The sequence below is a fragment of the Lepisma saccharinum genome, chromosome 21 (assembly GCF_977018435.1).
Source record: "Lepisma saccharinum chromosome 21, izLepSacc3.1, whole genome shotgun sequence".
Classification (NCBI taxonomy): domain Eukaryota; kingdom Metazoa; phylum Arthropoda; class Insecta; order Zygentoma; family Lepismatidae; genus Lepisma; species Lepisma saccharinum.
In genome coordinates, this window is record NC_139249.1 from 14,841,878 (window position 1) to 14,854,355 (window position 12,478).

At 37.9% G+C, this 12,478-nt stretch overlaps 1 protein-coding gene across 1 annotated transcript in view; it reads right to left on the reverse strand.

Annotated features, from left to right (window-relative positions):
- The window catches only part of LOC146004081 (uncharacterized), a 54,179-nt gene extending 42,608 nt beyond the window's left edge, over positions 1-11,571 (reverse strand). Inside the window, exons 1-3 of the mRNA XM_083142708.1 lie at positions 11,504-11,571; positions 11,208-11,284; positions 10,367-10,486 (exon numbers count right to left, since the gene is read on the reverse strand). Of these exons, the coding sequence (XP_082998834.1) occupies positions 10,367-10,486; positions 11,208-11,284; positions 11,504-11,523 (217 nt within the window). The 5' untranslated portion in view covers positions 11,524-11,571. The remainder of the gene's footprint in view (positions 1-10,366; positions 10,487-11,207; positions 11,285-11,503) is intronic.
- Positions 11,572-12,478: the final 907 nt, after the last annotated feature.

A 12,478-nucleotide genomic window follows, 5' to 3' on the forward strand; every position in this document is an offset into this window, starting at 1 on the left:
TTTCAACATATTACATAACTTTTACACACAGAAACTTCGCATACAACAGGTGTTGGAAATTACGCAGAATTCTGCTGTGAAATGGGCAGAATCAATAATATCACTCAGTTTGAGTACCATCCTTGTGCTCGTGCGTTTACTGTTTCAGTATTTCCTTTTTCAAACCGATAATGAATTAAGGGCAACGCATGGTATATTATGAATGAACATGTGCGAGGATCGGGGGAGCGAGCGGGGTCAGTTGCCTTCCTACTTTTCAGCACTTTTACCCCTGCACTATGCTAATCCTTGACTACAAATAGAAATATACTGATATACTGTCTTTGCCCCCCGGCACCTGGCCAACTCGGTTTTGGAACCCAATCACCGCCACTGTTTGCGAGAGTAGAGGAAGAAGCATGGGATTACTGTAGGCTTCATTTCAAAATAGGCACCTTTGTTTTCTTTCGGAAAAGTCAAGTAGGAGTTGAAAATATTCTGTTTTCAATATGCGACTGTTTTATACAGTGCGTTCAATTTAAAACTCCCCTCCTCCCTCGCCCCTTCCTTCTTTGCACCCCCTCACTCGCCGCTATAAGTATACGTACATACAAGACTGATACAACAACGATCGATTAGAGGCAAATGGCAAACAATTAAAAATGTACCTCGGGCCGGCTTTTAAAAAATTAACGCACGTTATAATCACGATTTGTATAAAATTTTTACATGTACCTGTAAACATGTGTGTGCTACTTCATACTGCATTGATGTGCCTGAAAGTTGCAGTGTTACATGTCTATACCAATACCAATGCTTAACCAACGTTCAAAACAATACGTGTATGTGTGGCATCCCCATTTAGTAGAGCCAAATCCTTATTTCTGATTACAAAAATGTGGATATTTGTTTTATAAAGATTGGATTTGTGTAGAGAAAAATTAATTAAGTTACTTCTAAATAACAAATGTATATTTAAAAATCATGTAGCAATTTAAACTAAGAGCCTACTGTTATTTTGATATCAACCTACAATGTACGTACCCGTTCTTTGCATTAAGACATTGAAAAAACAAAGCTAATATTTATCGTCGTTAAAACCGTAAATATGCAACACGGTTATGTTTTTATTGGCTGAAGGTGGAAAGTAGTGAGGCGGGGGGCGACAGGGTGGGTAGTTGGGGTACCAGAAATCGACCTCGGCTGGATGAAAATTTTATCTTGGACCTTCCTTTTTTATGTAAATTTGTGTGAAGATATTAAATGCCTAATAAGGATTTTAGGAATAAGTATTTTAAATCGAATATGATAATCAAATTCTCAGTCAAAAGTTACATGGTGCGGTGGCTCAGTCGGTAACGCGTCTGACTACCATGCTCAAGGTCCCGGGTTCGATCCCCGGCCGGTTCAAATCCGGGAACTTTTCTAACGATGGAAGCGGCCCCGGCGCCCACCCACCCTGCGGGGTGGTCACCCAGCTGATCACATCATCCCCACTCATGACCGGATCAAGAAAGTGTGGGGCGTTACCCCCACACCCCCTATACGCCTTCATGGCGTGGTGCTATGCACAGGGGAGTACTTTACCTTTTTAGTCAAAAGTTACATGTAAAGTATTAACTTAACCCTCAGCGCGCCAGCCCTATGGGGGTCTTGGCTTACCTAGCGACTGCTGGTCTCCCTCCCACACTGTTCCTTCACCACCTGTTGCAGCTTGGAGATCTTAGACCAGTGTTGGGGTGAGGGTGGTCAGCCCGACGAACCCCCAGCCGTTATTGTAGGTCTTCTTGAACGGGTTACCGCTCACTCATTCGGAGCTTCCCAATTTCCTCACGATGATGGGTTGCAACCGGACCTATACGTAGGCCGAATAAACTCCGACCAGAGCCGGATTCGAACCTACGCCGTCGCGCAGCGAACGAGTAAGACGAGTGAACGCCTTAACCCGCTCGGCTACGGAGGAGGACACATGTAAAGTATTATGTTGTACAATTACATAATCACAGTAGTACAGTGAATTCTTTGTTCAACTAATAAAGTTCGATGTACCCTGAAATATATGTTTTGTTGTCAAAGATAGTTATAGCAATTACAATTTTTCAAAGGTTAACTCAAGTGTAAAACCCAACTAAAAAACAACAACTTTTGTCCCCCCCCCTCCCGCAAACAGAAACAAATCAGAACTTATGCTTTACTTACCTTTGCCCCCCAAATTTCTCAAGAAATCGGCGCCTATCATCTCCCCTTCGCCTATAAAAATTTTGAGTTGAATTCAATATGGTGGACGTCCGCTTGGAACACACCAATCTGGTTCCCCCGGGGCCTAACCTGTTTCTATCATGACCATTTGTACCCAGCTGAACTCCTTTACATTTTATAGGAGTTAAGAGACTTTTCAGTTATCCTATAAATCAATCAAGTACTTTCGGAGCATTGTAAAGTGCAGCCAATTTCATTATAAATAACTATTTTGTTAAATGTTTTATCAGTCCTTTAAGATTTCTTTGTTCCTATAACCTATGACTATTTTTTTAAAGAGAAAACAAAATACTATAGCTCTCCACAAGCGCTCAAACAGCAACAAAAAAAAAAATATAACACGACCTAATATAAGTCAAAAGGTCGGCACAGGTTTTTTTAGTATTCGCTGGAAAAGTGGTTGCGGAACACCCTGTAAGTTCGAGAAAATACCGAATACATGGCATGTAGGAAAGTGAGCAAAGAACATGCCCGTGGAAACGGGTTGCTAAGGATATGATAAAAGGAAAGGGCATTTTCACTCAAAAGGGACAAGTGAGTGATTTTTTAAAATTTTCTCCGCCTCTTGGAACAATTCCATGGGGGGTTGTAACCTAATGCATTAGATGTGGTATGGTACACTTTCGCCATAAATTGATTAACGATATTTTTATGTAAGAATTATATCTATGGTGATTAAAAACTGAACTGAACTGGAATAATATATTTTACATACCCACCGAGTGTTAGTTCGCAACTCTCATGTTACAAACTTTGACTTTTCATTCCATTAAATTCCAAATGATTGAATTTCAATAGGTTGAAGTTTGTACACCCAAAGTGTTTCTGTGTTGTTCTGTCGCAATTGCTTTGTTCGGAACACCTTTTCATCTAAGGAGTGCGGAGAACATGAGTTAAAAAAAAAAAACATGGCTTCGTGATGAAGGAAAGAAATACCGACAGTCAATAATAGCTCAAGTTTATAAACAAGTGTTCAAGCAATGAGGAACAATGTGCTGCGTTTAGCAGTTGAAATGGGAACAATAGTTGAGCATATTGTCATCACCATTTTCATTGTCTTTGTTTTGCGCAATGAGAGCTTCAGGACGCCAATCAAGCTGCTCATACCCTATGCAACAGTAAAACCCTATTCCATGAAAACACGTTGGATGGGAAAGAAAAATTGATAAATACAGTCATGTTGTCGACCAACGCTTGTGCGTCCCTTTGTACAAATATACATGCAGCTGCAGAAGCAGTTGCGTAGAAGTGTTTTTGTTCGGTGGGGTTACTTCGTTTGCAAAAAATGCGTATTTACATACAAACTAATATCTTTCAACATGGTCTGTCAAAACTTTTCATGTTTAATACACTTCAAATTTACTGATTAGTGTAGAAGGACCTATGCTAACGCATATCTTCATCTTATGATAGACTATGTCCCATTGCACATTTTTTTAAAATATGTATTAGACTGTACTCCTTGAAAGAACTTTTGATCCATCACACTAAGTTGTTAACTGCGGGAGTTAATTAACATAAAATTTACAAGGCTAGAAATGAACCGGAACAGCACAATTTCAAGTCAGTCAAACAAAATCTAACCCTTGATTACACGTAAAATAACAATATGGAATTATATATTTATCTTAAACAAATTAAGACAAAGTAATTAAAAATGTTTTCCCTTTTGTACGATATTAACTGACTACCATTTACGATTTCCTTCTGTTTAAATTAAAAAAAAAAAAAAAAATTTCAAAAGCCTTGTGTCCAGTGTATTTTGCATTATTTCATGCGTGTGTAAATATTTTAAAAATAACTCATTAATTTTAATACAGCACTCCATTTTACTTGTCGCTAATCTCCTAGCTGTAGTCAGGGCCGGACTGGCTCACCAGAACACCTGGCAAAATCCCGGGTAGCCATCTCAGTGCCTTTCAGAAAACACATTCGGTGCCTTTTTCATCCCAACTGCCTGTCGGCACCCTGTTGAGGAAATTGCCACCGCCCTCTTGACAGTCCTAGGCCGGCCCTGGCAGTAGAAACCATAGACAAAAAGAACCACGCATGTAATCGAAAGTAAAGCGTTCCATTTCGTTAAAATTTACATTTAGAGTCCAACAAATCATTGCATTTGTGGTTGAGTCCACGTTCTTAGAAATTCGCGGTTAAATTTCTAGAAAAGTCAAGGACATATTTAGATAGAGGGACAAGAGAGCCCGCTTGTTAATCCAAAAATTAAATAATCAAAATATTGTTTACTGACGTATAATATACAGTTGAATTATTTCCGCAGAACTTACATATAAGGATTACATTGTTATGATCAGGGTTTGTATTGGCAGTGCTTGTGGAACTTTATACGTATCACTGCTGATTATAATACGCATAAAAATAATTAGCAGGTGTTTACTTTTCTTAAGCTGCACCCAACAACCTTTTCGGTAGTCAAACATTAATTCCATTGATAGGACGACTGGTTTTACTGATCCTAACTAGAACTCAGATAGATACTGTTTTTACCTATTCATGTAATAATAATGAGAGGCCTCCTCGATGGCGTACTGTAATCATAGGCTCCCAGATTCGATACCCAGCGTAAGCACATAGTGGTTCGGATCCAACTTTAAACTGTATGTCCAGTCCCCATTAGCCTATCTGTGCATCAAGTGAACTAAAAGCAACAACTAAAATAATAATAATGATTATTATTATTTTATTTTAATAATAGTTTCATTAATAGACATAATATTATTTTCAGTTAATTATAAATAGTTTCCGTAAGTAGAGGTCCAGGGGTGCGGTTGCATTCGCTTTTTGCCCGTTTTTGACTCTGTACTACATAATCATAATGCTAAGTCAAGGCTACCAAGAGAAAGTAAACTGTCCTTGCCCCCCCCCTTTTAGTGTTGTCACCGAATCGCCACTACTGTTTATAACGTTATTATTATTATAATTATTATTATTATTACTATTATTATTACTATTATTATTATTAATCAGTTGGTTTGGATCTCTCCAGAAATGAAGTTCTAGGTACGTGCCCGCAGAGAGTGCAAAACTTTTTCCTCTTGAAAATCGAAATGTGGGTCCAATTTGGAACCCACTTATTTATAGTAGTGGACAATAATTCAGATGGGTTACAAACATTTTCTTGTGGAACAAAAACCTTCCAAACCATGTGATAGTCAAACACAGTATAAGATATGCGATGAAGTCTTTTAACTGGTTTAAACCTTCAGAGTAAATAAAATAAATTGTACTTACGTGCAATTCATTCTTCAGGTCCTTCAGTACATTCCGTCTGTCGCAACACACTTGAGTATAAATCCACTTCAAATCCACGTCAACATTCAAAGTTTTGTTGAAATCATCAGCAATATTTTGCCAGCACTCATGTTGCGGAGAAGGAACAACAAATTTATCATTCTCCAGAAAGTTACTCGCATGTTTTAAAACAGCCAAAAGAAATTCTACCTTCTGTTGCACGTAGTCACCTCCGAATTTCAACCAATTTGTTGCCTTCTTTCCCATATTCGTCACCACAAAATAACCTCAATATCGATAACAGGAGTTCACTCACTCTATATACTACGCATGATAAAACTTCATTCGGATTACTATACAAACAGGTACAAAAAGGGAGTTTCGATATGGCAAACTACAATATATCATTATAATTAAATGACTCTGAGAGTTAAAAATTGAACACCATTTGCATATCAATCTATACCAAAAAGTAGACTATTTTTCTTTTTTATAAGAACCTAAACTTTTACGTGTTAACTTCAATATCTAAAAAATATATTCTTATTACAGGACACGTAACAATTGAAAAATATCAAATAAAGCAACACTGCCATCTGTTATTCATAACTGATATGAAATTTTATTAACCTGATCACGGTAAATAATATGGTATAAAAATAGCGCAATCATTGGTGGACATGCATCCCACCCAAGAACCTTACACAGAAATCAATTCTTGTGGTGGCAAGGGTGGGGGAAAAAAGAGAGAGAATGCCATGGAGAACCGTGAAATTATTGTCTCGAAAACCGCCTTAACCCCAAACAAATTATTTTGTTAGCCCATTACTTTCATTCAACATACGTACAATCCAGCCGGTTGGTTAGGTTCCGTAGCACATTACTTTCGGGGGCCAAATTGAGCCACGTCCCCAATTTTTGAAACACAACATCTCGTAAACGTTGCTAGCTAAATCAGAAATAATTGTTGGCCCGTTGCATATATTCAATGGAGAGTCCAGAACATTAGCTAGTTTTGTTAGCCCATTCATTTTGTTGCGCTGGGCTGAAGTTGGGCACCATTTTTAGAAAACGAATACTTCTAAAACCGTATTAGCCCAATCAAAAATTTTTGTTAGCCCATTCCTTGTGTTCAACATAGAATCTAGCCCATTGATTAGTTTTGCTAGCCCATTCATTTGGGGGCCCAACTTGACGCCTTGCGCAAAAATTTTTGAAACCGTGTAGCTCGTAAACTGCGTTAGCCAATCAAAAATAATTGTTGTGCCAATGCGTCCACTCCATAGAGATTCCAGCCAAATAATAGGTTTTGTTAGCCCATTCGTTTTGTTGCGCTGGGCTGAAGTTGGCCGCCATTTTTTTGAATCCGTATATCTCGGAAACCTTGTTAGCCCAATCAAAATTTCTTGTTAGCCCATTCCTTGTATTCAACAGAGAATCTAGCCCATTGGTTAGTTTTGCTAGCCCATTCATTTGGGGGGCCAACTTGACGCCTTGCGCCCAATTTTTGAAACCGTGTAGCTCGTAAACGGTGTTAGCCCAATCAAAATTAATTGTTGTGCCAATGCGTCCACTCCATAGAGATTCCAGCCAAATAATAGGTTTTGTTAGCCCATTCGTTTTGTTGCGCTGGGCTGAAGTTGGCCGCCATTTTTTGAAACAGCATATCTCGGAAACCGTGTTAGCCCAATCAAAATTTCTTGTTAGCCCATTCTTTGTATTCAACAGAGAATCTAGCCCAATGATTAGTTTTGCTAGCCCATTCATTTGGGGGGCTGGCGTCAAGTTGGCCCCCCATTTTTTGAATCCGAATATCTCGTAAACGGAGTTAGCCCAATCAGAAATAATTGTTAGCCCATTTAGCCCATTAAGTGTAAATTCTGGCCCAATATTGTTTTCATCTAAGCCAAGCGTCAGGTTAACCTTGCAGCAGGTTTTCGCATATGTAGATCCAAACGTGCGCGCAAGAATATAGTTCCACTCAGACGGGTTCTATTCCGACACAACTGCATACTTGTAAGAAAACAGTTATTTAATTTGTAAAATACAGACAAAATAATACATCCATTAGCAGGTGTGGACTTGATCGGTTGCAATCACTGTGCAGACGAACTTGGATCCGCAGATTCGCCAACTGGAGTTTGTATTGAGCTGAGGAATCCCTGAAGCCCAAGTGCGAGTCGAGCAAGACTGAACACGTTGCAGAGCGCGTGGAGTCCGCGATACCAGTGTTGCACATCCCACTATTTTAACCCTATGTTTATTGTGATTAATAATCGTGCTATACAGCGGCGAGAATGGCTGAATCAAGCAAGGTCTCCTGTTCAGCGAGTGTTATTGCGGGCTTCATCCGAAGGGAAAAGCTCTTCAAATCAAGCAAGTTGTTTAAAATGCATAATCCTCCTTACGGAAACAAGATCAAAGTAAAACAGGGCGTGAGGTGATTTGCCGTCAATGGGCGCACGAACTGTATCCCGGGTGTTGAATGATTTGCGGTTTGAGTTTAGGAAGAGGAAACGATTGTTTGTTGTTTGACTACAAAAGAATGTCCCCGGTATTAAAAGATATCCCCGTGAGAAGAAACATGTTTATTATTTGGAGCAGACGTGCTTTAACTCTGGGAGGGGCGTGGGCGTTATATTGATTTTTTTTTATATATATATCACCATGCAAAACCACCGCCAGGGCTGAAGAAACCGACGAGAAAGGGAGAGGGGAAGGGGGAGGCTTATTGTTTCACCCACTGACGGCAATGACGTCTTTGTTGAAGGCGCATATATTTACTGTTCCGTGCAAGGAAAGGGATGGATGATTAGCAAGAAATGGACAGACCAAGATTTGAATCCTGGTTTAGTGAAGTGATTCATAAATTGTAACCAGAATAATAGCAGCAGACAATGCACCTGATTGTATATATCCACAATAACAAATCATACTTTTTTTTTTCTGGTATAACTTGAAGTGCGTGTGTCTTACAGTAACAAAGGTTTTCATAAACGTTTTTTTTTATAAACCAAAAACAATAATTTGTCATTAAATTCAAGAGGGCCTGTCGTTGTTTACTTATATCTTTGTTTATTTTTATTTTTGCGTGCTCGAAATATACACACATGCTCATGGGCGTCCGGAAGGGGGGGGCAAGGGGGCCGTTCCCTCCCTGGAAAATGAAAGTCAACCAAAAATTATGTATTTCACACATATAATTTCATTTTAGCCACAATAATATGTGTTAATTATTGCATTAACACAATAAATTCAAATTTAAGCAATGTTATTAGGGAACTACACTCTTTTGGGGGAAATGTGACTTGTTTGCCCCCCTGGCAAAAATACTCTCATGTTTCGAAGATATTTCGCATTTATATTAAGTAATGACACATTTTTTTAAATAATTTATGCGCCGAAAGTACTTCTCAAATGTTATGTTTCAGGAGACATGCATGCGGGTTTTGATGTGTTGTGCGGTTGGCAATACTGTGGATTTTCTCAGTGTCTGCGATGTACTATAAGCAGCTCGGCGGTTGTGGCAAGACTGGCACGGAAGATTCTGTGATCAGTTCCCGCGCGGATTGATACATAAAACCTGCTGCAAGGTTAACCTGACGCTTGGCTTAGCCCATTCACTTGGGGGGGCCAACTTGACATACGCAGGTTTATGGACTCAAAATTTTTTGGAAATAATCGGTGATTTAAGGCAAAAGTTGCTTATCTGTACACAACAATTAAGGCATATACGTTAATTGTGACTCGTTTTATGATTCCTCATGCTTCATATTTATGAATTTCATTATAACACTTATTTGCTAAATTTACTACAACAAATTCATTGAAAAATGTTCATTACCGAACATTTTATTCCAATTGAAAGTTATTCTATGTTGTGTGCTGCCATCTACCGTTGTCCCTTTAAGTTAGTCTTTATTTCAATCCTGTGTCATATTTTGACATCGACGTCAGTTATCCAATCCAGCAAATTCGTTAGTACACGGCCCCATCAAAAATTCTTGTAAACTGAATACATCTAAAATGGCATCAATAAAAAAAATATATTAGCCCGCTCTATTCATTCAACAAACAATCCAGCTCTTTCGTTATTTTTGTAAACCTTTCTATAGTAAACAATACAGTTGTTGCAATTTGCCATATTTTTAAAAAAAACAAAAAAAAAAGCACATATTGTTTTCATCTAGCCAATTCACTTGGGGGGCCAACTTGACATACGCTCCTTTTCCTTGCTCGCCGCCATCTTTACCTCGGCATTGAAGGCAACACCACAAATGCCCCTTCCCCCCGAAAGTGATAAACTGGAAAATCAATAACAATAATATAAAATTTAAAAAGTTATAAGAAAAATAGACGTGCATGTGCGTCCTTCATGCGTTGCAGCTGCTTCCATCTATGGTTCAACTGTAGAACTAATTGAGCAACTCGTTGCAGTGCTGCAGTTTTGATATGCTTCGACAATTACTCGGTAGATGACAGGCACTGCTACATGTTTGACTCCAGTCACAGAAGCTTTTTCATTAATATCAGTTAATCATTTTAGTAATCTCACAGTTTCACACTTTCTACCAAATACTGCCTTATTGATATTGAATATATAATATGTAGCACATTGTAGTACCGTGGATGTTATTCATATCATATTACACCTTTTTAGTAAATTCGTTGACCGTATTACAAAATAAAATTGAAGTTGTTCTGGTAATGATATTGTAATATGAAGACATACTCAAGGTATAGAACAGACTGCTTTGCCACATTTTGTAAAATGTTAGTAATTTCCAAAAGCCCCTCCCCCTTCCCGATACTTCTAAAACTAACAACACAGCTGATTGCACTTCCAAATTGCACAAAATTGAATTCAGCCTAGACTTACCGTAGATACATTGTCCAAAATATATCCTCTTGCATATGGACATTGCTGGGAATATACACTTACACATTATACACGTTCTCGGGTAAAATAAAGTACCCATCCTGCAAGTTCTGAAGTTAACTGAAATATTATAAAAGAAGAAAAACGTTTATAAGAGTAGTGTTTTTAAGTGTTACTTTCATTTCCTTGCATCAAAATAATAAGATTGTAATTCATATTCATGTATTCAACATTATCGCATAAGTTTTTTATCAGAAATTTGTTGTGTTTAAATTTTAACCTTCCGAAAAGTGAAATATTATCAATCAACTTTACATTCGAAATGTATCACCAATAATGATTTGATTTATTTTACTCATTACAATGATATATGCGAGATTTTGCACGACTTTTATTTATAATTTAATATTTTTCAGGCATATGTGTGTGTGTGTGAATGTGTGTAAATATGTTTTAAGCTTTTCTCTTTGGTTTGTGTGCATGAGTTACATATAGAAACTGAATGAGGTGGGAGAACAGACACAAGGTATACCTCCGTGGCGGAGTGGTTAGCACATTGTGCTATGTGCAACAGATTCGAATCCCGTACTGTGCATGAGTGTTTGTGAGTGTCCCTTCATCAGTTTTATCATATCACTCGTCATCATCGTCGCGATTAGCCAGAAGTGACAGAAAAGCGACGCTAAATAATAAAAACCGAAATTAAGCCCAAAAGAACAGCCATATGCTGAATCTCGCTCTTTCATAAATAAAACTTGAAATGAAAAAAAAAAGAAATTTTCGGTAGTGTTATAGAAGCCAATATTTCTTCACAATAAACAACTCAATTTTTCATACTCACAAACGAACGTCCCTTCAACAGAAGTAATTATAGCGGAAGCCACAGCCACCATAATTTGGAAATGCATTACTGGACGACTGTAATTAAATAATGAAATGCTTGAGCATTTAATACCGCATAAAATTGTTAAATCAATGAGACTTTTAAAGTAAATAATTAATATATTTAATTCACACAAATGTATTAAACATCGTTAACGAAAAACGAATATAATAAGTATATTTATGCTGTTTTTCAGCAAATATGCACAAGATGTAAATTCCATAATCGAAATGATACGATTGTGAGCTACTTACTGAAAATCCAGAACACACATAAGTTTGAGAAAAGGCAAAGAAACTTTGCGAATGTTACTGGTACTGTATTTATACCGTTGAATGCCAGAGAGCGTGTTTTTTGGTGGAAGAAAGGAAGTTTACGATCTCAATGGGGCGTGCCACGATGATATAAAAATCTAATGACAAAGCAGAACATCCATCTTTATTTCACCTGTCAGTTTCCGGGAATCGACACACGGATAGTACCGGATAATAAAAATGGTGATCAAAACCTTCACAGAGTATACAGGAAATGGTAAGAACATCCCGCCAAATGTGCATGTGTGTGTGTGTGTGTGTTTTGAGGTGTTTGTCTTTTATCTCCTCATGCAGCCTACGTTTGTCTGACTACACATACATGGTATGAGATTATGACGAAGCATTGTTAGCATTTTTCAATAAATTCGAAACAGGTATTGTCAGTTTTGCACTGTGCTAACAATGCTTTATGTCACTGGCGGATTTAGCGGGAGGGGCACAAAGGGAGGGGGGCACATGCCTCTACCAAAAGGGGATCACTAAGCATTAGAAAAAGTATTGATATTATTATAGTAGTAAAATAATAAAACTAAGTTTAGCATAAATACAATTGCTAGACAATTAAATAAGTCGACACTGCAAATCATAGCCGACGCTTCTTGACTGGTGGACACTAAGCGAGAGCATTCTAGGTAAAATATTTCCCATATTTCGTTGCCCCCGTCATAAAGTATCGCAAAAAAAAAAAAAAAAAAAAAAAAAATCGAAATTTGATATATTTCACCTACATGTAGTATATGGTGGTCCGCACAATCTGGCAAATCGACGTTCTTCAACTATTAGCCGTTTCCGAGATACACAGTCATTTAGGATTTGTCAGTGTGTCGTATCCAGTGATTTGCGTCTACGCGTAAACAACAATAGTCTACATTCTACACATAGAATATTTAATATACGTAGATTACGTAATCTATG